General features: G+C 45.7%; 3 protein-coding genes across 6 annotated transcripts in view; 2 read left to right on the top strand and 1 right to left on the bottom strand.

The window, feature by feature from the left end:
• Positions 1-14,992, top strand: part of LOC100563367 (zinc finger protein ZFP2) — a 44,664-nt gene extending 29,672 nt beyond the window's left edge. The window contains exons 1-2 of one of the 2 annotated variants that reach the window (XM_003228592.4): positions 6,755-6,878; positions 10,633-14,992. In XM_003228592.4, the coding sequence (XP_003228640.2) occupies positions 10,923-11,999 (1,077 nt within the window). In that variant the 5' untranslated portion in view covers positions 6,755-6,878; positions 10,633-10,922 and the 3' untranslated portion in view covers positions 12,000-14,992. Of the gene's footprint in view, positions 1-6,754; positions 6,879-10,632 lie in introns of those variants that run through there. The other variant, XM_062973066.1, reaches the window with a different exon arrangement.
• Positions 1-23,499, top strand: part of LOC100562976 (zinc finger protein 658B) — a 488,523-nt gene that overhangs the window by 301,187 nt on the left and 163,837 nt on the right. The window lies entirely within an intron of this gene.
• LOC103281210 (zinc finger protein 24-like) lies at positions 716-22,804 on the bottom strand. Of its 3 annotated transcripts, none has more exons than XM_062973159.1 (3): positions 22,502-22,804; positions 2,366-2,882; positions 716-2,030 (listed from the first exon to the last, which is right to left on the bottom strand). In XM_062973159.1, the coding sequence occupies exons 2-3, from the start codon at positions 2,753-2,755 to the stop codon at positions 1,818-1,820; spliced, it is 603 nt and encodes a 200-aa protein (XP_062829229.1). In that variant the 5' UTR covers positions 2,756-2,882; positions 22,502-22,804; the 3' UTR covers positions 716-1,817. The 3 variants fall into 3 exon arrangements, with proteins under 3 accessions (XP_062829229.1, XP_062829230.1, XP_062829231.1); XM_062973160.1 differs by lacking the exon at positions 22,502-22,804 and adding an exon at positions 6,199-6,597 and having other exon boundaries at positions 1,803-2,030; XM_062973161.1 differs by lacking the exon at positions 22,502-22,804 and adding an exon at positions 6,091-6,107 and having other exon boundaries at positions 1,803-2,030.

Below are 23,499 nucleotides of genomic sequence, written 5' to 3'. Positions count from 1 at the left end.
ATGAACAAAGAGGATTGACAGTGGTTCTGGGATTACTGCTGTTAGTTCAATACTCTTGGGTGTAGATCACCTGGCCCTGGAGACATGGATTCATCGAGAGTGGCCAGGTATTCCTAGACTCCTTCTTTACCTATTTTGGGTTGCATTTCCCCAGTAGCTCCATCTTGCTCAGGAAGAATACCCATTTCCTTTTGGGAGAAGACTGAGGCCATGTTCTAACACTTCCCTATCCCTGGTTAGCATCTCACCACCTTCTCCAGGCACAGACCCTACTCTTGGCTCATTTCTTCTTCTGGCCTCATTTTCTGATTTAGATGGTTAGATGTTTTCCCTACTTATGCTGGTTAGTCGTTTACATTCTTTGGTGATCCCCCCCTTTCCCATTTCATGTACATGTCCCTTTTAAATCTTAGCTCCGTTGAAAGTTCTTTGAACATCCATTCTGGTTTCTTTAGTTTTCTCTTCATTTTTTCCCCTCCTTGTAATTGTGCCTTCAGTATTTCACTTCTAAGGAAACGCCTTAAATCTTGTCTGTTTAAACAGATATTTGGCCATTAATCCTGGAACCAAAGGCACCCCGGCAGGCCCAGTCCTCCTCTCCCAGGAATCCTTCTGCTCACCTGACTCAGTCCCACTCCATCGCAAAGGGGGAGAAACGGCTGAGGATTCGGCCACAGCATCATTCCAGACCCTGGAGAGAGAGTAAGGGGTGGAAAGCTGGTCACAGAAACAGGCCTCAGAGGTGACCATTGCAGTCCTATAAAGAAACCAATGAGGAAACGGCCCTAAGAACACAGGTGCATTCAACAGCCCAAGAAGATGTACAATGTGAGGGTTTAGGACTTTATCTCGCAAGCAGTGCTGTGAGGATATTCGAGTGAAACTAGCACTGGGCTTGGTGTTTCAATTGACTAAAGTGATTCTTTCCTGTCTTTTTATCTTCCATCTCAGTTTCAGGGCTCGGCTCAGCTTAGGGTCCCACCTGGGAAGACACTGAAGGGCTGCATTTTCAGTTCTATTGCAAGAAAGAAAACTGCAAATCAAACTGAAGTTACACCTCTAGCAACCCAATGCTGACATATAACAATAACAATAGCAGTAGTAGCAGTAGGAGTAATAACAATAATAATTTCATTTTTACTTGCCTCTCCTTGCAGCTCGAGGCAGGTTACCACAAAATTTTAAAAACATGAACATTGCCAAAATTCAACAAAAATACGTATTTCTATAAAAGATCCACATTAAAACTGCATTTCTATAAAATACATATTAAAGACCATAAAATATCATACAAAGGACACGAGTTAAGGATATATATCCATCTCAAGGCCAAATGATCCTGCGTGTTCATGTTCTGAAGCTCAAACTGTGGGTGTGCACTCATCCCCCCAAAGTGGGATTTCCACTGGCACAAAACCCCCAAAACTCCCAGAAGAGTTCCTTCTTACCTGGGCTGTGGCACAGGCTGTTGAGCAGCTGCAATAAATCATTCTGACCATGAGGTCATGAGTTCGAGGCCAGCCCGTGGCGGGGTGAGCACCCGTCAATTAAAAATAAAAAATAGCCCCTGCTCGTTGCTGACCTAGCCACCCGAAAGATAGTTGCATCTATCAAGTAGGAAATAAGGTGTCACTTATGAAAGTGGGGAGGCAAGTTTAACTAATTTATGACCTGGAATGAGGAAGTGCTGTCAGAGTGGATGATGAAGCAGCTGCTCCCCCCGTGGCCAGAATCGAATAGATCCTCAGAAGAAGGATAAATTGCCTCTGCGTCTGTCTGTCTCTGTTTGATGTGTTTATGGGCATTTAATGTTTGCCCTATGTGTGTATAATGTGATCCGCCCTGAGTCCCCTTCGGGGTGAGAAAGAAGGGTGGAATAGAAATACTGGAAATAAATAAATAAATAAATTACCCTGCAAGGCGGCAGCGCCGTCTCCTTCCCGCTTCAGCTCCTTCTGCCTGAGACTCTGGGTGGTGTCTGGTGGAGATTCCTCTGGTGCAGGGACTTCCATGGAGTTATTATTAGGGGCCTGGAATAGCACAGAGCATTCCAGAAGGAGTTTGGGAAAAGTTCAGAAATATCACAGACCTCTAGACCTTTTTGGAAAGAATAACTCTGAGATGGGAACCTAGTTTGGAACCAATGCCCCCCTCCCCCTCCCATCATTGTCTATGTTCTATCTTGAGCAGAGCATCAACCAAGCTGACGGTAGAGATGGAGGGGCAGAGCAGGTGGGGAGAGAGCCCGAGGGAGCAGGGCCTTGCTTATCCCCCACATCGGTCCCATCTTGGAAGAAAGGCAGGATGTACGTTCAACCTGTCCATCAGTCCCCAGGTTAGTGAAACCCAGAGGGAATGCTCTCACCTGTCCTTCCTGCTCCTTGTCCTTGGCCCGACTCAGGAGGAAGCCTTCCGCCAGGGCCACCGCCTGGGAACAGGTCTCTGCCCCACACTCTCGGACCCAGCTCCCCATCTCTGGGGGCAGGATGCTCAGGAACTGCTCCAGGGTCACCAGGTCCAGCACCTCGGCCTTGGTGTGCTGCTCTGGCTTCAGCCACTGGCGGCACAGGTCGTGGAGACGACTGCAAACCCCTCTGGGTCCTTCACCCTCTTGGTAGGAGGACTGCCTGAAGCGCTGGCGCTGTGTGTCCGAGCTGTCAAGGTCCACACTCAGGGACTCATGTCTGGTTCTTTCCCAGGACTCCCCACTGCCCCCAGGTCCTGCTTCAGGCCCACGTGAGTTGGGTCTCTCCATGTTGGAACCACTCTGGTGAAGAACCCAACCGTATCCAAGATGTTTTTCCTCCTCTTCTTTCTTTCAAGGGAAGGAAATCCCTCCACAGGCTCTACTCCAAAATTCTCAGCCCAAAATCACATTTCCTCTGTGAAAGAAAGGCAGAAAGGTTGTGGGACCAGGCTTTTGAGCAATAGTTGCAGCAGAAATGACAACTACAGTAGAGTCTCACTTATCCAAGCCTCGCTTATCCAAGCTTCTGGATAATCCAAGCCATTTTTGTAGTCAATGTTTTCCATATATCGTGATATTTTGGTGCTAAATTCGTAAATACAGTAGTTACAACATAACATTACTACTTTTTCTGTCAAATTTGTTGTATAACATGATATTTTGGTGTTTAATTTGTAAAATCCTAACCTTATTTGATGTTTAATAGGCTTTTCCTTAATCCCTCCTTATTATCTAAGATATTCGCTCATCCAAGCTTCTGCTGGCCCGTTTAGCTTGGATAAGTGAGACTCTACTGTATTAATAGTATACAGTTACATTTTGTACTATCTCTAAACTCTTTATTCAAGAGGCTTTGAATAATTGACCTGTCAGCACTCTTAGATGAGAATATAGAAGGTTGCAAGCCTTGTTAATTAGATATCTTAGAGCGACACATATATACAAACACATATTTGTGTAGTGTTTAAATAAAAAAGAAAATATAACAATGTAACATAGTGAATTCTTACCCACACAATCCTAATTTACTAACAAGTGGAATTGATATTTTGGATCTATATGGCAGTCGTTATCATGAGATGAAATACATGCAAAGAACTGGAAAGGAAGGCAGGAAGGAGACTGGACAGCGTGGGAAGGCAAGGTTCTGAGGACAAGAGTGCATTCATTTCTGTCGGGGAGGACATTTGGATCTTCCAAAACTTTAGACCAGGGGTCCTCAAACTTTTGAAGTGGAGGGCCGGTTCATGGTCCCTCAGACTCTTGAGGGGCTGAATTATCATTTGAAAAAAATACGAACAAATTCCTATGCACACTGCACATGTCTTATTTGTAGTGCAAAAAACCCACAACATTTTTTTAAATTTTTTTTACTACATTTATATCCCACCCTCTCTCATCCCGAAGGGGAGTCAGAGTGGCTTACAAGTTGTATGTACATACAATACATTATATTATTAGCATAGCACAATATTAGCATTATATATTACTACATTGTACTATACCACTATACGGTAATATTATTAGTAATATTAAATTTAATATATAGCGTATAATTAATATTATATTGCATTATTGCACTGGTTACCAATTGAGCACCGGATCACTTTCAAAGTGATGGTGCTTAACTTCAAGGCCTTACATGGTCTAGGGCCGATGTACCTGAGGGACCGCCTCACTCCCTAGAAACCCCAGAGATCCCTCCGTTCTGAGGACCAAGACCTGTTGGAAGTCCCCAGTTTTAAGACCTTGTGTCTAACAACAACCAGACGCAGAGCCTTTTCAGTAGTGGCGCCATCTCTGTGGAACACCTTGCCACCTGAAGTTCGTGCCTTGTGGGACTTGTCGACCTTCCGCAGGGCATGTAAGACACATCTGTTTCGACAGGCTTTTGAGTTCTGTTGTTGATGTTTTAAAAGGTGCTTTTAGGATGTTTTTAAGATGTTTTTAAAGATGTTTTTAAGATGTTTTAAATTGTTGATTTTAGCCGGTTCTTGTAAGCCGCTCCGAGCCCTAGGGGAGTGGCGGCATATAAGTTTGAAAAATGAATAAAAAAATTATTATTAATATAATTATATTGTATGACATTATAATATTATTAATAATATAATATGTATACACAATATATTACATTATTACCATAGTACAATATTGGTAAATGAAAGAACAATACAATATTTAAAAATAAAAACAATTGTAACCAGCATAAACCTATCAGGATTTTAATGGGAAGTGTGGGCCTGCTTCTGGCCAATGAAATAGTCAAGTTAATTAGGATTGTTGTTGTTGTGTGCCTTCAAGTCATTTCAGACTTTGGGCGAGCCTAAATCTAAAACTGAGGGCGGGGGCCAGGTCAATGACCTCGGAGGGCTGCATCCGGCCCCCGGGCCTTAGTTTGGGGACCCCTGCTTTAGGCCATGTCTCTAATCCTAGGCCTTGGGAGGAACAAGCTGAAGATCAATCCTGACAAGACAGAGGTCCTCCTGGTTGATCGTAATCCTGACCGGGGTATAGGATGGCAACCTGTGCTGGACGGGGTTACACTCCCCCTGAAGCCACAGGTCCGCAGTCTGGGTGTCCTCTTGGATTCATCGCTTACGCTCGAGGCTCAGGCGTCCTAGGCGGTGTCTGGGAGGGCCTTTGCACAATTGAGACTCGTGCGCCAACTGCGACCGTACCTCGCGAAGGCTGATCTGGCCGGGGTGGTCCATGCCTTGGTCACCTCCAGACTGGATTACTGTAATGCGCTCTACGTGGGGCTGCCCTTGAAAACGGCTCGGAAGTTCCAACTGGTCCAACGAGCGGCAGCCAGGATGTTAACTGGGGCCCCTTACAGAGAGAGGTCAACCCTCCTGTTCAAGGAGCTCCACTGGCTGCCATTTACTTTCCGAGCCCAATTCAAGGTGCAGGTGCTTACCTACAAAGCCCTGAACGGTTTGGGACCATCCTACCTCCGTCTACGAACCCACGCGTTCACTTTGGTCATCTGGAGAGGCCCTGCTCGTGATCCTGCCTGCGTGGCAAGCGCGGTTGGTGGGGACACGAGACAGGGCCTTCTCCGTGGTGGCCCCCCGACTCTGGAACACCCTCCCCAAGGATCTCAGACAGGCCCCGACATTGGCAGTCTTCAGAAAGAACTTGAAGACCTGGCTGTTCCAATGTGCCTTCCCAGATTAATAGGAAATCTCCAACACCAAGTCCCATCAGCACTTTATTAGAACTAAGATCATATATCGCACTCTGCACTTGCCCTAGAAGCCTTATATATCACCTGTCACATCAGCACTTTTAATCTTGTACCCATTACTCTGACCCAGCCCAGTTTTATTGTGTTTTAGCGTATTGTTTATTGCTTGTTGTTTATACTGTTTTAATTGTTTTTAATTTGCCTGTTTGTATTGTTATATTGTGTGTTTATGCCTTGGCCTTTGTAAGCCGCATCGAGTCCTTCGGGAGATGCTAGCGGGGTACAAATAAAGTTTAATAATAATAATAATAATAATAATAATTGGGCTGAAGAAAGGGATGCAAAGCCACAACAAAGAGCAGGCCTCTCTTCCCCCTCCCTCTCCCTCGGAGACACGGAAGACATTGATATAGTTCTTTAATATTCTAAAATATACCTCATTCGTTATACAGCAGACCCATAATATTCACTATTGAAAACAATTCCTTTTGGCGCCCACGGTGATTTCCACCCTTAACTCTGAGGTAAAGATTCGCCCTCTCACCCGGATGAGGCCTCGGCGCTCCCAACGGTCCCCCGGCCAGTGACGTCACCCGCAGCCCCGCCCACGGCTTGGGCTCTAGAGAGAAGAGGAAGCCGCCAATCCCGTCAGACCTACACTTCGGGTTCTCAAGCGACACTTTAGGAAGCCGGGAAACCTCGCCGAGCGGAGGCGGAGAGAGGAGGCTGCTTCCCCGACACGACCCGCCAATCCTTCCTTCCTTCCTTCCTGGCCCTCCCTTCCCCGCTTCAGTCCGAAAAGGGAGGCGGGAAGGCGCGGGCGGGTCTGCCTGGAATTCCTGTCCCGGGAAAGACTGTTCAAAGCGGAAGGGCGAAGAAAAGGGCCGGGGGAGATTCTGCCCGGAGACTGATGACGTCAGGGAGGGAGGCGGATTCCCATTGGCGGATCCTGGGCGTTGGGAAGAAAAGAAAGGAGGAGCGTCTCTGTTTGTATAGAGCTCCGTTCAAGTGCCGCGAAGCCCCGCCCCTCTCTGGGCATCGTGCCCGCGGCTGCCATGTTGAGCCAGGGCGGAAGTCCACCGACGAGGGAGGCGTCTTCCTAGAGAGACTCAGGACGAGAGGCGCCCTTTCCTGTGAGCTCACTTCCGGAGGAGGAAGGAAAGAGGAGACCTTTCGGAGAGAGCGAGCGACTGAGTAGAAGGAAGCGGAGGAGGAGGAGGAGGGGTGAGTGTGAGTGTGAGTGTGGGCGTGTGGGTCCCGAGTTTGCCCGCCGCGCCCCCTCCCCCTCCCCCTCCCGCCTTGGCCTGCTCACGGGCCTCCCTCCCTCCTTCCCTTCCTTCCCGGTCGGGGCCTGGTCCGCCCAGGGGAGGCTGCGGCCTGCTCTGCCCTCCGGGCCCGTGTCTGCGCCCCTGCGCATGCGCCTCCCCCCCTCTCTCTCTCCCCCTCCCGCCCTCAGACAGGCAGGCGCCCCGCAGCCCCCCCTCCCTCCCCCCCCCCCTTGGACTTACTTATTGATATTCATTTATACTTATGGATTGATTGGCAGGGGTGAGCAACAAAGGATCGCCCAACATTCAAGGCCTGAGAAATAGAACAAAGACCATTCAAATAATAAACAGTCAAACACATATACAGTAGAGTCTCACTTATCCAACATAAACGGGCCGGCAGAACGTTGGATAAGCGAATATGTTGGATAATAAGGAAGCATTAAGGAAAAGCCTATTAAACATCAAATTAGGTTATGATTTTACAAATTAAGCACCAAAACATCATGTTATACAACAAATTTGACAGAAAAAGTAGCTCATTACACATTAATGCTATGTAGTAATTACTGTATTTACGAATTTAGCACCAAAATATCACGATGTATTGAAAACATTGATAATCCAGAACCTTGGATAAGCGAGTGTTGGATAAATGAGACTCTACTGTACTTCTAAAACCACTCAAAGGAACAGGTGAGAAATTTCAATAAAGTAGAGTCTCATTTATCCATAAACAGGCCGGCAGAACGTTGGATAAGCGAAAATGTTGGCTAAAAAGTAGGGATAATAATAATAATAATAATAATAAAACTTTATTTATACCCCGCCACCATCTCCCCGTGGGGACTCAGGGCGGCTTACATGGGGCAGAGGCCCAAACAACATAAGGACATAATATAGGCAACATAATACAATCACAGTATAAAACAGATAAAGCAGTAATGCAATATATCAATTAAAACAACAATACAGGATAAAAAATTACATTAAAAATACATAAAAGGTAAGACCGTAATAAATACAGGATAGATTATTAAAAACCCTCTGGGGCTGATTAATTAATGACTGTATCTCCGAAGGCCTGCTGAAACATCCAAGTCTTCAGGGATCAAGAAAAAGCCTGTTAAATGTCAAATTAGGTTATGATTTTACAAATTAAGCACCAAAACATCATGTTTTACAACAAATTGACAGAAAAAGCAGTTCAATACAAGGTAACGTTATGTAGTAATTACTGTATTTACGAATTTAACACCAAAACATTGCAACATATTGAAAACACTGACTAAAAAAACATTGGCTATTAACAAATTACAGTAGAGTCACTTATCCAACATTCACTTTTTCAACGTTCTGGATTATCCAATGCATTTTTGTAGTCAATGTTTTCCATACATCATGATATTTTGGTGCTAAATTCGTAAATACAGTAATTACTACGTAGCATTACTGCGTATTGAACTACCTTTTCTGTCAAATTTGTTGTATAACATGATGTTTTGGTGCTTAATTTGTAAAATCATAACGTAATTTGATGTTTAATAGGCTTCTTCTTAATCTCTCCTTATTATCCAAGATATTCGCTTATCCAATGTTCTGCTGGCCCGTTTATGTTGGATAAGTGACTACAAATAAAGATAGAATTGCATAAAATGAACTTACAGTAACAACATTGTCAGAAATTAAATCCATAAAAACCTCAATCCTTGCTGCCTAGAGAAACCGCTGTGGATTTGGGCAGGAGGCAAACTGCGTTGGATAATCCAGAACGTTGGATAAGCGAATGTTGGATGAGTGAGACTCTACTGTATACAGAATAAAATAATTGGGACACATTTCTGTAATGACTCAAGTAGTGGTCAGAAGTAATTAACATAATGAAGACGTATCATAGAGTAAGCAATGGACAAAGGCAAGCCTCCATGAGCTGGGTCAAGATTTACAATAATTACCCTAACTAACAGGCTGAGATCAATTCCAGGATCTAGACAGGATTTAATATATCTAGACAATTATACATGTCAAGTCGTATTAGTCTTCCTCCTCTCAGTTGACCAGGGTGCATAGATGTGTTTTTAGTTTGAAGGCAAGGAGGGAGGGGGCAGATCTTAGTTCTTTTGGAAGGGATTTCCAGAGGAGGGGAGGAGCACGGAGGAGGCCCCCTCTCTCGTTCCCACCAGCCGTGCTTGAGTTGGGAGTGGGACTGAGAGCAGGGCCTCCTCCGCTGATCTCAGTGCTTGAGTCGGTTTGTAAACGGAGGTGCGGCTTTGCAAATAGTCTGTATCTCCATTTACAAACCGGTTCGAGCACTGCGATCCTAAACTCAACAAGCTCTATGAGATACAACAGGAGCCAGATGAGAGCCCGAGCCTCTTCTGGTGTGAGAGAATCGGCCATCTACAAAGACATTGCCCAGGGGAAGCCGAGCACTTGATGAATCAACCTGAACACAGCATATTATTTGAGAACACAGAAATGTTGGATTTCCTGACAACCACCATGTTGTACCAGTACCTGCTGCATTTCCCACCCCCGTCTTATACTCAAGTCAATAGTTTTTTCCCCAGTTTTTTGTGTTAAATTAGGTGCCTCGGCTTTTATTCGAGTATATACAGTACACATTTTTCTGAAAGACAAAAGACTTTCTCTAGAATGGATAAGATATGGATATCTGCCAAACTCAAAACCTGTTCAAAAGACAGAAATCCTACCCAAAACTATCTCAGATCATAATCCAGTGACTCTAGTAATTAAAAAGAAAGTAAAAACATTTAGATGGCAGCTGAATGAATCACTACTGCAAAAGGAGGACATAATTGTAAATTTTAAAGAAAAACTGAAAGAATATTTGGAACTTAATTTAAATCAAGTTACAGATATTCACACAGTATGGGATGTCAGTACAGCTTATATTAGAGGATACTTTATAAAATGCTACACTGAAATGAGAAAGAATAGACAGAAATATTTTCAGATAATTTCAGATGATATTAAAAAAAGAAGAGGAGTTAAAGAAAAATCCTTTGAATTCAAACATTCTAACTCAGATAAAACTCCTACAAAAGCAATTATCGTGTTACTAGTTAATGAATTGGAAACTAAAATAAAGAATGCAAAAAATAAATACTTTGAATCAGCTAACAAACCAGGGAAATTGTTAGCATATATGTTGAGGAAAGAAAGCCCAAAAAATGTAATTGTCAATTCTTTATTTATGTATTTATTTATTTATGACATTTCTACCCGCCTTTCTCTACCCTGAAGGGGACTTACTGTTAAGATGCAACATGAGGATAAAATATTAACGGATGATATCAATATTCAACAGGCTTTAAAACATCATTACATTAATTTATATAAGGCTGACCACATATCTCTACAAGACATTGAGAATAATTTAATTCAGCGAAAGACGCCAAAAATAAAGGTTCACAGTTCACAGCCTGTTATGCCTTCAGCTCTGCTGCATTGTTGGATTTTAATCGGTAGGGTTGTATTTTATTTTGTGCAGAGAATCTTTGTGCACCGTCCCCTTTGGACCTGAGGAGGGATAGTTTGTTGTTGGGCAAGTGTTAAAGCATTTCTCACCAGGCAATGGGCTCACCCTCTTCCCCTGGGTTTGTTACAGCACGAGTCTTGTTTTTCATGTTCCATGAGATCTTTCTCTGTTCAACTCCTGAAGAGATTTTCCCCTCATTTGTCTGCAGGTAACTTCTGAAAAATTTCTGCGAAGAACACGTTGTGAGAGCTTTGCCCAAGGAGTGCTCTAAGCCTAAAGTGACTTCAAGTTACACAGCAATGAAAAGAAAAAATAAGTAGTAGAAAAATATATTTCAAGCTACAAACCTATGCAGTTAAGAGGAGGAGATAAGATTGTGCTGAAAAAAGAGAGGCTTGGGAAAGCGAGCAGAAGGCTACAGCAATACAAAGACTGTGCTGCTCAGGAGGTTATATCTGTGAACCCCTGGCATATTATTTGAATTATAAATATAAAAGAATGGCAAATCCTCTACCTCCGTATCCTAGATCACACACAGGGGAGAAGTTACATCAGTGTATGGAATGTGGGAAACAATTTGATTGGAAAAGTTCTCTTACTGTACATGAACGGATTCACACAGGGGAGAAGCCCTATAAATGCATAGAATGTGGAGAAAGCTTCAGTCAGAGTGGCAGTCTACGTTCCCATCAAAGGACCCATACAGGGGAGAAGCCCTATAAATGCATGGAATGTGGAGAAAGCTTCAGTAAGAGTGGCAGTCTACATTCCCATCAAAGGATCCACACAGGGGAGAAGCCATATGAATGTATGGAATGTGGAAAGAGCTTCAGTGAGAGAAGCAGTCTACGTTCCCATCAAAGGACCCACACAGGGGAGAAGCCATATGAATGCATAGAATGTGGAGAAAGCTTCAGTCAGAGTGGCCATCTGCATTCCCATCAAAGGAAGCACACAGGGGAGAAGCCCTATAAATGCATGGAATGTGGAGAAAGCTTCAGTCAGAGTAGCAATCTGCGTACCCATCAAAGGAAGCACACAGGGGAGAAGCCCTATAAATGCATGGAATGTGGAGAAATCTTCAGTCAGAGTGGCACTCTACGTTCCCATCAAAGGAAGCACACAGGGGAGAAGCCCTATAAATGCATGGAATGTGGAGAAATCTTCAGTGAGAAAAGCATTCTACGTTCCCATCAAAGGACCCACACAGGGGAGAAGCCATATGAATGCATGGAATGTGGGAAAAGCTTCAGTCAGAGTTGCAATCTGCGTACCCATGAAAAGACCCACACAGGGGAGAAGCCACATAAATGCTTGGAATGTGGGAAAAGCTTCAGTCAGAGTTGCAATCTGCATACCCATGAAAAGACCCACACAGGGGAGAAGCCACATAAATGCTTGGAATGTGGAAAGAGCTTCAGTCAGAGTGGCAATCTACGTTCCCATCAAAGGACCCACACAGGGGAGAAGCCACATAAATGGTTGGAATGTGGAGAAAACTTCAGTCTCAGTGATAATGAACATTCCCATCAAAGAACCCACACGGGAGAAATCACCTTAATGCATGGAATATGAAAAGTGCTTTAGAGAAAGTTCAGCATACATTAGACATCACAGAACTCATGCTCTGCTAGAGGAGATGAGTCTTTGAGTTTCCGCGCTATCTTTAAAAAGCATTGGAAGGAAAGATGAAAGCCAGCACCTTGCTCGCTCTCCTCCAGAACTGCAGTTTGTGTGGCCTTGGTTGACGGCTACTGGGAGCAGGTGTCACTCAGAGGGGCTCTTTTCTCAGGATTGCAGCAAGCTTGGAAGGGGTTCACCTAACCTCCTCCCCAAGGAGACCCATCGCAGGCTTCTAGGATGATATGTGAAGCTTTGCTGAAATGAGCAGCAGCTGAGATCTCTGGATAAAAGGGTTGTGAAAAAGAATAGCTCTTTGGTTGCAGATAACGTCATATCTTCATACTCCTGTCTCATGTCTTGGCTCTTCTGCATTCAATGGCATCGATTGTTTCCCATGCATGTGTACTGTATGTACTCTGATCCATCCTGAGTCCCTTTGGGCAGATAGGGTGTGTAAAGAAGTGTGTGTTTTGTTTTGATTTATGGATGACATGTTTGTTTGATTTTGTTTTAGAAGGCATGTTTGGCTATGTTTAAAGTGGGTAAGTATTATAGTTAACAATACATGGGGGAAGGTAACCGGCTCAGCATTCTGAGGCAGTTACCATAGCACCAGGGATGGAGCCAACTGCCGTTTGGAGAGAAAAGGAGGGAACGTTTTAAACCCAGGGGAGTCTGTGATTTTTAGTCACAGGGAAGGGACTGGTTCCAAGTTAGGAATAACCAGGGAAACTCAGGTCTCTAGTTGTGTCAAATTAAGCAAGTTGGGTGACTTGTTTATATTTATTGTAGAGTCTGAGTAGTAAGGGGAAGTAATCCCGGTTAGATCCAAAGTGATCAGGTTTAGACTGCTCAAGGGAAAGGAGCAAGTATTTTGAAAGTGTATTCCTCATAAGTTATATTTGCAACAGATTAAGAAAGTTTAACTCTGAGAAACAAATTGTAACCACTAAGCTCTGTACCTGAAATAAACTTGTTATCTTTCAACATCCAAGCCTCTGTCACACATATCCTAAACTTAAGTAACGCTACCATCTAAAGTGAATAAAAAGATTCCTCCTCTCCCTGTCACATCATCTTTACAGGGCGGAATATAAATAAAGTGATATTATTATTACTGCCCCTTGGTTGAAATTTTGGGCTCTAGCCTTGTACCTTTAACCCTTTTCTGGACTTTGTTGTATCCTGAATCATTGACTCTAAATTCTGGACTGATGTCTAGGTTTCATATATGGACTTAGACTTTGTATCCCTGGCTTTCTGGCTTGGCTTTGGGACTCTAAATTCGGTTTGTACTCTTGATTTCTTGGTTGTTGTTTTATCAACTCTGCTGAATGAACTCCTGGCATGTGACTGTTGGATTGTGACCTTGGCTCTTGTTAATTTTCACTCCTGACCTGTATCTGCAGTACTCAACTTGTCCGCAATAATTGGACTCTTGACCTGCACTTGCATTCATTGTTCCTTCAACTGGGTTGCTCCAATTATATTATTTTTGCTCAGTGGTTTCCAACCTTTTTTTAAACTAGGGATCACTTGACCAGGGACCACTTTGACAAGGGACCACTCTCCAAAATTAGTACCAGAAGGGTTATAAATCAGTTTTTGGTCAACTTTAGATTTGGTTTGGTTATTTGGAGTGATGATTCAGAAAATTGCATTGGATAGACTACATCAGCTCTCGTTCCTGATATGCCATTCAGTTAGTCGCCATCTGCTTGCCCACAGAAAACCATATTTAATAAGCCTCGGCACTATAAGAGGGTTTCGTGAGACCAGTCGCTCTCCTTGCAACGGTGTAGTAACGGTGAGGCTGTGAACCCTATTTTAGTTCTTGCAGTTCTTGATGGTCCACGGACCCCAGGTTGGGAACCAGTGTTTTAGCCGGACTGAAGACTTTAATTTTCCTATAAGTTAATATGGTCTTGGCTTGTGCTTGTTTAATAAACCTCAGACTTTATACCGAGAGAGCCCTGGAACACGAGACCATCAGCCTTGCTTTGTGTGTACTTATCCCTGCGTAGAGTGAAACCCTTTCTGGATATGAGACTGTTTCATCCCCACCTTTGGCAAAGGGTCCATTAGGACACACAGCACATCTCCCCAACCACAGGGAATGGAAGACAAGGAATGATGACAATGACTGATGAAGATTCATGACTAAATTGATGAAGTATAGAGTATAGAACAGCATTGAAAGGAAATAAGAGTAAATAGAGATACAAATCATTTAGTGAGTGAGAATTTTGGTGACTAGTGTTTGTTGTCAGTTAGTTTTGTTCTTATTGTGCAGGTGTGTGTCCTTCTTCCCTTTATATTTGTTAAGTAGTCCTTTTAAAAAAAAGTACCAAAATTATTATTTGTGTAAAAATATTGTTTTTAAATACCAAAATTGTAATTTGTTTTTCTTTTCTTTTTTTGTCTTTCAATAAATAGTTTTTTTTTTAAAGAGTGTGATACAGCAGCCTTAAAAAGCCAATGTGATTCTAGGCTGTACAAATGGGAGCGTGAAGACTAGATCCAGGTCAGTTTTAGTCGATAGACAACTGTGCAACAAGTCATCCCGGGTACAATGCCTCATTTCGGGGATCCTTTTTCAGGTTGTGTATATTTGTAATAGATCTTTAATAGTCTTTTGATGTATGATTATAGTCCAAACTGTGTTCTCGAAATCTTCTTGTAGTTGACTGTGTTAAGTTGTTGTGAATATATTGCTGTCTCTCTTAATCTTAATTACATTTGCTTAGTCTTGCTTCAATTCAAGGCCTTTCCGTGTTGTTAATATTCTAAACATAATATAATATTACTTATAGTAACTGTAATTGTTGTACCTAAATAGATATGTGTAAACACCCCATATGTTATCCAATTCTTTGTCTAGTATATACAGAAATATAAAGAAATTTACAGAAATGTACAGAAATAAAATTGACTTTTATGTTGCACATGCAGGGCTCTGTGCATTTTTTCAAGTTGCAAGTGCCGTCTGGCTTGTGTTATGACCTAAAATACTCTACTCAACTACAGAAAGTAGGTGAAGTTAAGCCTATCATTCAGTCCTTTGGGGAATACAGAATTTAATGAAATAAATAATAAAATTTGTAGAAGAATTCTTTTTCTATTTCCAATAGGTTTTACTTTCTCTATCGCAAAGAACTTAAAACTCTCATCAGAATGAGCTTTTTCTTGAAAGTGGGTATATAAAGTGGAGTCTGTGCCTCCATTCCCGATTCTGGATCAGTGTTCTTGTTTCTGTGTTCTCAATGCCCTAGAAGTCATACCCACATATAACAATTTACATGGACATATAATGACATATTACATTTTTGGATGCACATGTAGTGAAATGTCTCAATGTGGTGTGAAGATGTAATTCGGGGTAGGTATCTTGTTGAATTCTTAAGGGTTGTGTACAACAATTACAGTGGGATAACTTGTGTCCAGTTATGGGCAGCACAATTCAAGCCAGAATCTGAGATGCTAGAATGTCTCCAGAGAAGGGCTCTAGGGAAGGGCTGAGGGAGCGGGATGTGTTTAGTTCAGAGGGGGAAAAGCCGAGGAGAAAAGGGCAAGTCTTTCCTGCTTCTCTGGAAACTAAAATGCAAAGCAACTGACTCACATTGTGGGAAAGAAGCTCCCACCTAAACATTAGGAATCATTTCCGGATGGTAAGAGCTGTTTAGCCGTGGAAGCCTGGTCCCTTCTCAGGAGCCTCCCTTCCCAAGCCCTGGCCTTCCACTTCCGGGGACTCCATGCCCCAGAATCCCTGATCTTGGGCCAAGGCAGATGAGGCTTCTGGGTGTTGAAGTACAAGAAATCCTGGAGGGATACAGTTAGGGAATCCCTGCTCCGAGAGTGGAGGGAATGGCTCTCTTGTACTACAACTCCCATAAACACTGTAAAACGTCCTGACATGGGGGTTGTAGGACCCTGGGAGTTGTAGTCTAAGACAAATATGTCTCCCAACTCCTTGCAATTAAAGGCTTTCTTCCTCATGGTATCGAATGTGTTTGTGTTCATCCATGTAGAGAAGAGTGTAGAAAGAAACAAGGAGAATGTGCATTGATTATCTGCTATCGCTTTAACATTTACTTGTCCACAATGTAATAAAGAGTCCTATGTTATTACATTATGAGTCCAATGTTACTTGCTTGAACTGTATCTCCCATAATCCCTCCCCACAGGAAGACCTAAGGCATCTTGGAGGGAGGCCAGATAAGGAGAGACCCCGGTTGTTTATAGATTTGGGGAATTTGGGTTGTTTTGGGTCTTAGGCCTCCTGAGGAGGGAGGGCCCCAGATGCCCTTCTCCTGGGATTCCCACGTCCTCTCCTTTTGTGGTGATTTCAGTAGAGACCACATATAGTGAGTCCATACCTGGTGAGGCTCCATTAAAGCAGATCGGTCAGGACAGAAAACAAAGTTATCTTGAAGGGGTCACTGAACCAAAGTGACTCCATTTTAGAATGCCTGTCTGCTTCAAACCCAGGGATCAGTCTGTCCTTTATAATAAGTATAAAATTTGCAACTTGCTGTCTTGTCACAAGAAAGCATGAGTCCTGTGTGTGTTTAGCAAGAATCAGTTGTGGTTAAGCTTGTGGTTAAGCCGATTCTGAGAAATATATGCAATACATGTACTTTCGCTGCACCTGTTGAAATGTTCTACAACTTGTGGTGGGCTACATCCTGGACTTGTTTACAACTCAGGATGTGCCTGCCGACCACAAACTGTACTGTGGTTTTTCTAAGGAACCAAACTGATAAACAAGTTGGATATAAAAGACCCTGAACAGAATCATTCAGGGCAGACAATTTTTGCTAGCTCCACTGCCACGTGTTGCTATTGTCTGTCTGTAGCTACAATAAAGGTGTTTTGTCCTCAACCCTTTGGACTCTGAATGGTCTCATAACAGCTTGGCAAGAGCCCGGTATTTTTAAGTGATTGGGGAATCCCAAATCACCCCTTTCAATCTGAGTTTGAAAGCAAACAACAGAGGTTTGTTACCATTTGGCCAAAGTGGATGGAACTAGCAAGTTACCACTTAAAGATGTACAAGCATACCTTCGCAGGGAAAATCATGACTTTCAATCCACTTGCACAGCTGTCCAGACCTCCCATGCCTCCCTCCTGATTGGCTGTGAAATGGACCAGCCAGGATCCGGGCCATGATTGGTGGGGGTTCCCTTTGCGTCACAGTTGGAAGGAGTGGTTCCCCACGGCAGGAAGAACAGACCATTTTTGGAGGGTTTGTGAGGAGACCCTGCGGAGGGCACAGAGCTCATGAGGGTGATGGCGTGGGAATGCAGATGAGTCCTTGACTGACTTAATGTCTAATTCCAAAGAAGACACAAGTGCCAGGCACAGAGGGTGATCACGCTACATCTCCTGGGGGTCGGGTACCCATTCGAATGGCTAATTTAGTCTTCTTTTTTTTCTTAGCATTGCCTTTCTTGGGAATCATAAACCCCTGGACACATCTGGCCAAGTAAACAGTGCCAAAGAGCCCTCCTGATGAAGGGATTGTCTGCCTGTCACTCTCACCCAGAAGGGATGACACGTCCAGGCTCGGGAGATGGCTAGAGGGATGTTTACGGATGGCGCAGAAATCTCCGTTCCCAGGGTTGTCTGTCAAGAGAGGGGACGGAGGGGGACAGGTGCCTTCACAAGACGTTTGATGCAATATTAGCACAGTGTACCCCAAAATATCACCCAAAACATGTATTAAAGGGTTTGGTCCGATCAAGGTTGGGGTCCAGTTTCAAGATCATTCCGAGGCCTTGAGCCGCTTTCCAGTGGTGTAACCCTGGTCCCCGGAACCCCTTCCCCACCTTCTGAGCCCTCCCAGTCCGGCCAGGCTGCCACGGGAATCTGCTCAGCCACTTGGGATGGAAAGTGGGGCCTCTTCTTCCCCAGAGGAAATACACGTGGAGTCCGTGCATTGTGCACTCCTTGAGTTTCCCCTCGCTCACCAGAAACAGCCATTGAGATTATGCCTTGTGTTGTCAAAGGCTTTCATGGCCGGAATCACTGGGTTGCTGAGAGTTTTCCAGGCTGTCTGGCCATGTTCCAGAAGCATTCTCTCCTGGCGTTTCGGCCACATCTATGTCAGGCATCCCCAGAGGTTGTGAGGTCTGTTGGAAACTAGGCAAGAGGGGATTATCTGTGTGGAAAGTCAGGCAGGAAGCAGCCAGGCTTTGAATCTGCAAGGCCATTCCATGCTAACCAAGGTGGACAATTGTAACATTCCCACCCTGGATATCACTGCACAGGTATTTAAACCCCACCTGCCTCGTTTCCAGCAGACCTCACCACCTCTGAGGATGCGTGTCATAGATGTGGGAGAAACGTCAGGAGAGAATGCTTCTGGCACATGGCCAGGCAGCTGGAAAACTCATAGCAATGCAAAGATGCGTTTTGTTTCTAGGAGAGTTTCTGAACCATGGCCCATGAGAGAGTAGCAGCATCCCTCCTGGCCTTCTGCTTCGGCTTCTCTGTGCCCACGAGCACGGCCAGCCCTCCCTCCCTCCCTCCCTCCCTCCCTCGGGGGGCCCAGCCCACCCTCCCCTCCCCTTGCCTCCCGTGGGCCCCCTGTGCCGGACTGCGTCCACGTCCATGGCGGAGGGGCCTTGTAGTGGCCTGCAGGGGAGGGGGAGGCACTGCAACGCCCCTCCCCCAAATCCCTCCCCCCTCCCCCTCCCTCCCCCCAAACCCCTCCCTCCCTCCCCCTCCTCCCAAACTCCCCCCTCCCCCTCCCTCCCCCCAAACTCCTCCCTCCCCCTCCCTCTCCCCAAACCCCTCCCTCCCCCCAAACCCAACCCCCACCTGGGCGCAGAGGGGTCCGTGTGCCGGGCTGGGTCCAGGCCCCCCCTCAGTGGTTGTCACGGTGGTCTCTGGGGGAGGGAGACAAGAGGGAACCCCCCACCCACACACACAGAAGCACACAGTAGAAGGCAGGGCAAGAAACAAATATGGAATGCGTACCAGTGACCATTGCTTTGGCCCCGGCCCACGACTTTGGACCACGTGATTCTAGTATTTATAATATTTGGTTTTAATTCTGTCTCCTCTTGTCTCAATGTTGTTTACGTCTTATGTTTAATTCTCTTACTGATTTTAATACATAGTTACATCTTGTTTAGATTTTACAATTTGGTTTTATATGCGTGTTAGGCATGACATTTTCCATTACTCTATCCCTACGCCCTCGTGCCTATGCACAGGGGAGCATCCCCGCTTTTGAAAAATCCACCCCGTCTCTTTCTGTAACTACCTCTTCCTGTCCTCACGGCATTTTCAATATTTTTACCACCAGTAAGAATAACAGGCATACTCTGAAGAAAGTCAGTCATTTGACTGCTGAACTGCACAGCTGCAGTGGCACCCAAAGAGGTGAGAACATAAATACAATAAAGAAAGAAAGAAATACAAACATATAGGTTGGTAGGTAGGTAGGTAGGTAGGTAGATAGATAGATAGATAGATAGATAGATAGATAGATAGATAGATGTGTCTGTGTACATGTGTGTGTGTGTGAAGGAACATCAGGGCATTTGGATGTGGCTGATCACACACTTTGTTTTCAAATGCACTGTTTCCTTCAAAACTGTAGGGATGCCAGCTGCACTGGGAGGGAGGCTTTCCTTCTTTCCTCCCTCCCTTCTCTCCTTCCTTCCCTCCTCTCTTCCATCCTTTACGGCCTGCTGCCCGGTTGGTGCTTCGGATCTGATGTGTGTCATGTGTCTTGTTCCTGTGTGAAACTGACCTACGGAACATTCTCTCTAACATTAGTAATTACTCTCTCTGACAACAACAACAACAATAATAATAATAATAATACTTTATTTATACTCCGCCACCATCTCCCCGTGGGGACTCGGGGCGGCTCACAACGTTACAAAAGTAACAGCCCAAGTACATTAAAAAATATACACAGTTTAAAACACAAGAAGATGATAAAACAGAAGTTAAAACAAAGGTTTATATAACAGTAATAATATCAAAAAACCACCAATGCAAATCCATCAACTTCAAAGGTGGTGGTGGGGGGACTATAGCAGCAATATAAGATAAAATCATTAGATTAAAATACCCCGATGAAAGGAGCCTAATAACATTCAGGATAGAATTATAATGAGGCTGGTCATCCCCAAAGGCCAGCCCAAACATCCAGGTTTTCAATTGTTTCTTAAAGGATGGTAGGGAGGGCACCAACCTAATCTCCCTGGGGAGGGAGTTCCAGAGCCTAGGGGCCACGGCCGAGAAGGCCCTCTCTCTCGTCCCCACCAGACGTATCTGTGAGGAAGGCGGAAGTGAGAGGAGGGCCTCCCCGGAAGATCTCAGAGCGCGCGTAGGTTCATAGGGGACGATGCGGTCACGAAGATAGGCAGGTCCTGAACCGTTTAGAGCTTTATAGGTAATAACCTGCACCTTGAATTGGGCCCGGAATATTATCGGAAGCCAGTGAAGCCGCTTGAACAGGGGGGTTGACTGCTCCCTATAAGCAGCTCCAGTTAGTAACCTGGCTGCCGACCGTTGTACCAACTGTAATTTCCGGACCGTCTTCAAGGGCAGCCCCACGTAGAGTGCGTTACAGTAATCCATCCTTGAGGATGCCCGACACCTGGGCATCAAGTGACAGCGATGAATCCAGGAGGACCCCCAAACTGCGGACCTGCGCCTTCAGGGGGAGTGCGACCCCGTCAAGCACAGGTAGCCACCCTATGCCCCGATCGGTCGAACGGCTGACCTGGAGGACCTCTGTCTTGTCGGGATTAAGCTTCAGCTTATTCGCCCTCATCCAGCCCATCACAGCGGCCAGGCACTGGTCTAGGATCCGAGGGGCTTCCTTGGAAGTAGGTGGAAAGGAGTAGTGGAGTTGAGTGTCATCTGCGCAGAGATGGCACCAGACTCCAAAACCCCGGATGGCCTCGCCCAGCGGTTTCATGTAGATATTAAAAAGCATGGGGGACAGAATGGAACCTTGCGGGACCCCACAGGTCAAGGGCCAGGGGTCCGAGCAGGTGTCCCCCAGCTTCACCATCTGGGAACGGCCCTCCAGGAAGGACTGGAGCCACTGCAGAGCAGAACCCTCAAGGCCCATCCCAGAGAGCCGTCCCAGAAGGAGACCATGGTCGATGGTATCGAAAGCTGCTGAGATGTCCAGGAGAACCAGCAGGGTCACACTCCCCTGTCCAGCTCTCTGCGGAGGTCATCCACCAAGGCGACCAATCCACCAAGGTGACCTTTTGATTGTTTTACCGATATTGTTGATTTATTGTTGTAAATTTGTGTTTTTGTTTTGATTTTATATTGTGATGTTGGGCAAGACCCCATGTGAGCCGCCCCGAGTCCCTTCGGGGAGATGGGGCGGGGTACAAGAATAAATTATTATTATTATATTATTATAAAGCCGTCTCAGTGCCATGACCAGGCCTGAAGCCAGACTGGAATGGGTCAAGATAATCGGTGTCATCCAAGAATCCCTGGAGTTGAGAGGCCACCACCCGCTCCAGAACCTTGCCTAAGAATGGGAGGTTTGAAATTGGTCGGTAGTTCGATCGAATGGAGGATAAGAGCCCGAAGCAACCTCCGGTCCCCCAACACGGGGAGATACAACATGGGACCCACGGCCCCTTGCAGGGCAGGTTGAGAAAGGCCTTTCCACTTTGATTCAAGCCATAACAAAGACCAGGCCTTGTTGTATGTCTTTCGGGCTGTGTGGCCATGTTCCAGAAGCATTCTCTCCTGACGTTTCGCCCACATCTATGGCAGGCATCCTCAGAGGTTGTGAGGAATAGATCTCCATGTTCCAGAAGCATTCTCTCCTGACGTTTCGCCCACATCTATGGCAGGCATCCTCAGAGGTTGTGAGGAATAGATCTCCATGTTCCAGAAGCATTCTCTCCTGACGTTTCGCCCACATCTATGGCAGGCATCCTCAGAGGTTGTGAGGAATAGATCTCCATGTTCCAGACGTATTCTCTCCTGACGTTTCGCCCACATCTATGGCAGGCATCCTCAGAGGTTGTGAGGAATATATCTCCATGTTCCAGAAGCATTCTCTCCTGACGTTTCGCCCACATCTATGGCAGGCATCCTCAGAGGTTGTGAGGCATGGGGTTTTGGAGTTCGGTGCCATCTCTACGCAGATGACACTCAACTCCACTACTCCTTTCCACCTACTTCACAACCTCTGAGGATACCTCACAACCTCTGAGGATGCCTGCCATAGATGTGGGCGAAACGTCAGGAGAGAATGCTTCTGGAACATGGCCACACAGCCCGAAAGACATACAACAACCCTGTGATCCCGGCCATGAAAGCCTTCGACAACACAAAGACCAGGCCTCTCTTCCCTCTCCCTCGGGGACACAGAAGACATCGATATCGTTCTTTTGTTAATAGCTTAAAATAGACCTCATTAGTTCTACATTCACTCTTCCAAACAATCCTACCTTTCCTTTTTGCATCCAATGTTCTTTCCACCCTTCAAGCTGAGGTAAAGATTGGCCCTCAGGTCCCGGGAATGGCCGTTAAGGAAAGGGCCGGGGGAGATTCTGCCCGGAGACTGATGACGTCAGGGAGGGAGGCGGATTCCCATTGGCGGACCCTGGGCGTTGGGAAGAAAAGAAAGGAGGAGCGTCTCTCTCTGTCTAGAGCTCCGTTCGACTGCCGAGAAGCCCCGCCCCTCTCTGGGCATCGTGCCCGCGGCTGCCATGTTGAGCCAGGGCGGAAGTCCACCGAGGAAGGGAGGCGCCTTTTCCTGTGAGCTCACTTCCGGACCTTTCGGAGAGTGAGAAGAAGCAAGCGGAGGAGGAGGAGAGGGTGAGTGTGAGTGTGAGTGGCGGCGTGTTGGTCCCGAGTTTGCCCCCCGCGCCCCCTCCCGCGTGGGCCTGCTCACGGGCCTCCCTCCTTCCCTCCCGGTCGGGGCCTGGTCCCTTCTCAGGAGCCTCCCTTCCAAGGCCTGGCCTTCCGCCTCCTGCACTCCATGTCCCAGAATCCCTGGTCTTGGGCCAAGGCAGTTGGGCCTTCTGGGTGTTGAAGCCCAAGGAATCCCAGAGGAATAGAGTTTGGGAGTCCCTGCTCCAGAGAGTGGAGGTGAAGGGGGGGGGGGGGTCGTAGGATAAACGGCCAAAGAGAACAGGGAGGAGGCGAGAGAAATAGGTGTTTATGACGAAACAGACCATCTGGTTTCCGGGGTTGTTGTATGTCTTTCGGGCTGTGTGGCCATGTTCCAGAAGCATTCTCTCCTGACGTTTCGCCCACATCTATGGCAGGCATCCTCAGAGGTTGTGAGGTATGGAGAAAACTAAGCAAAGAGGTTAATATATATCTGTGGAAAGTCTAGGGTGAGAGAGGTCAGTGTGAATGTTGTGTAGTTAATCACTTAAATTAGCATTGAAAAGCTTATCTGCTGTCTTCTTCCTGCCTCTGGGGCATCCTTTGTTTAGAG

The sequence above is a fragment of the Anolis carolinensis genome, chromosome 2, assembly GCF_035594765.1.
Source record: "Anolis carolinensis isolate JA03-04 chromosome 2, rAnoCar3.1.pri, whole genome shotgun sequence".
Lineage (NCBI taxonomy): Eukaryota > Metazoa > Chordata > Lepidosauria > Squamata > Dactyloidae > Anolis > Anolis carolinensis.
This window is presented reverse-complemented; position numbering and strand designations above follow the sequence as displayed.

Excerpts from the sequence above, each read along its gene's own strand:
- LOC103281210 (XM_062973159.1), bottom strand. The coding sequence starts at position 2,755 with ATGGAGAGACCCAACTCACGTGGGCCTGAAGCAGGACCTGGGGGCAGT. Across the intron at positions 2,031-2,365 it reads ACAAGGAGCAGGAAGGACAG|GCCCCTAATAATAACTCCAT; the intron begins GTGAGAGCATTC and ends GTGCTATTCCAG.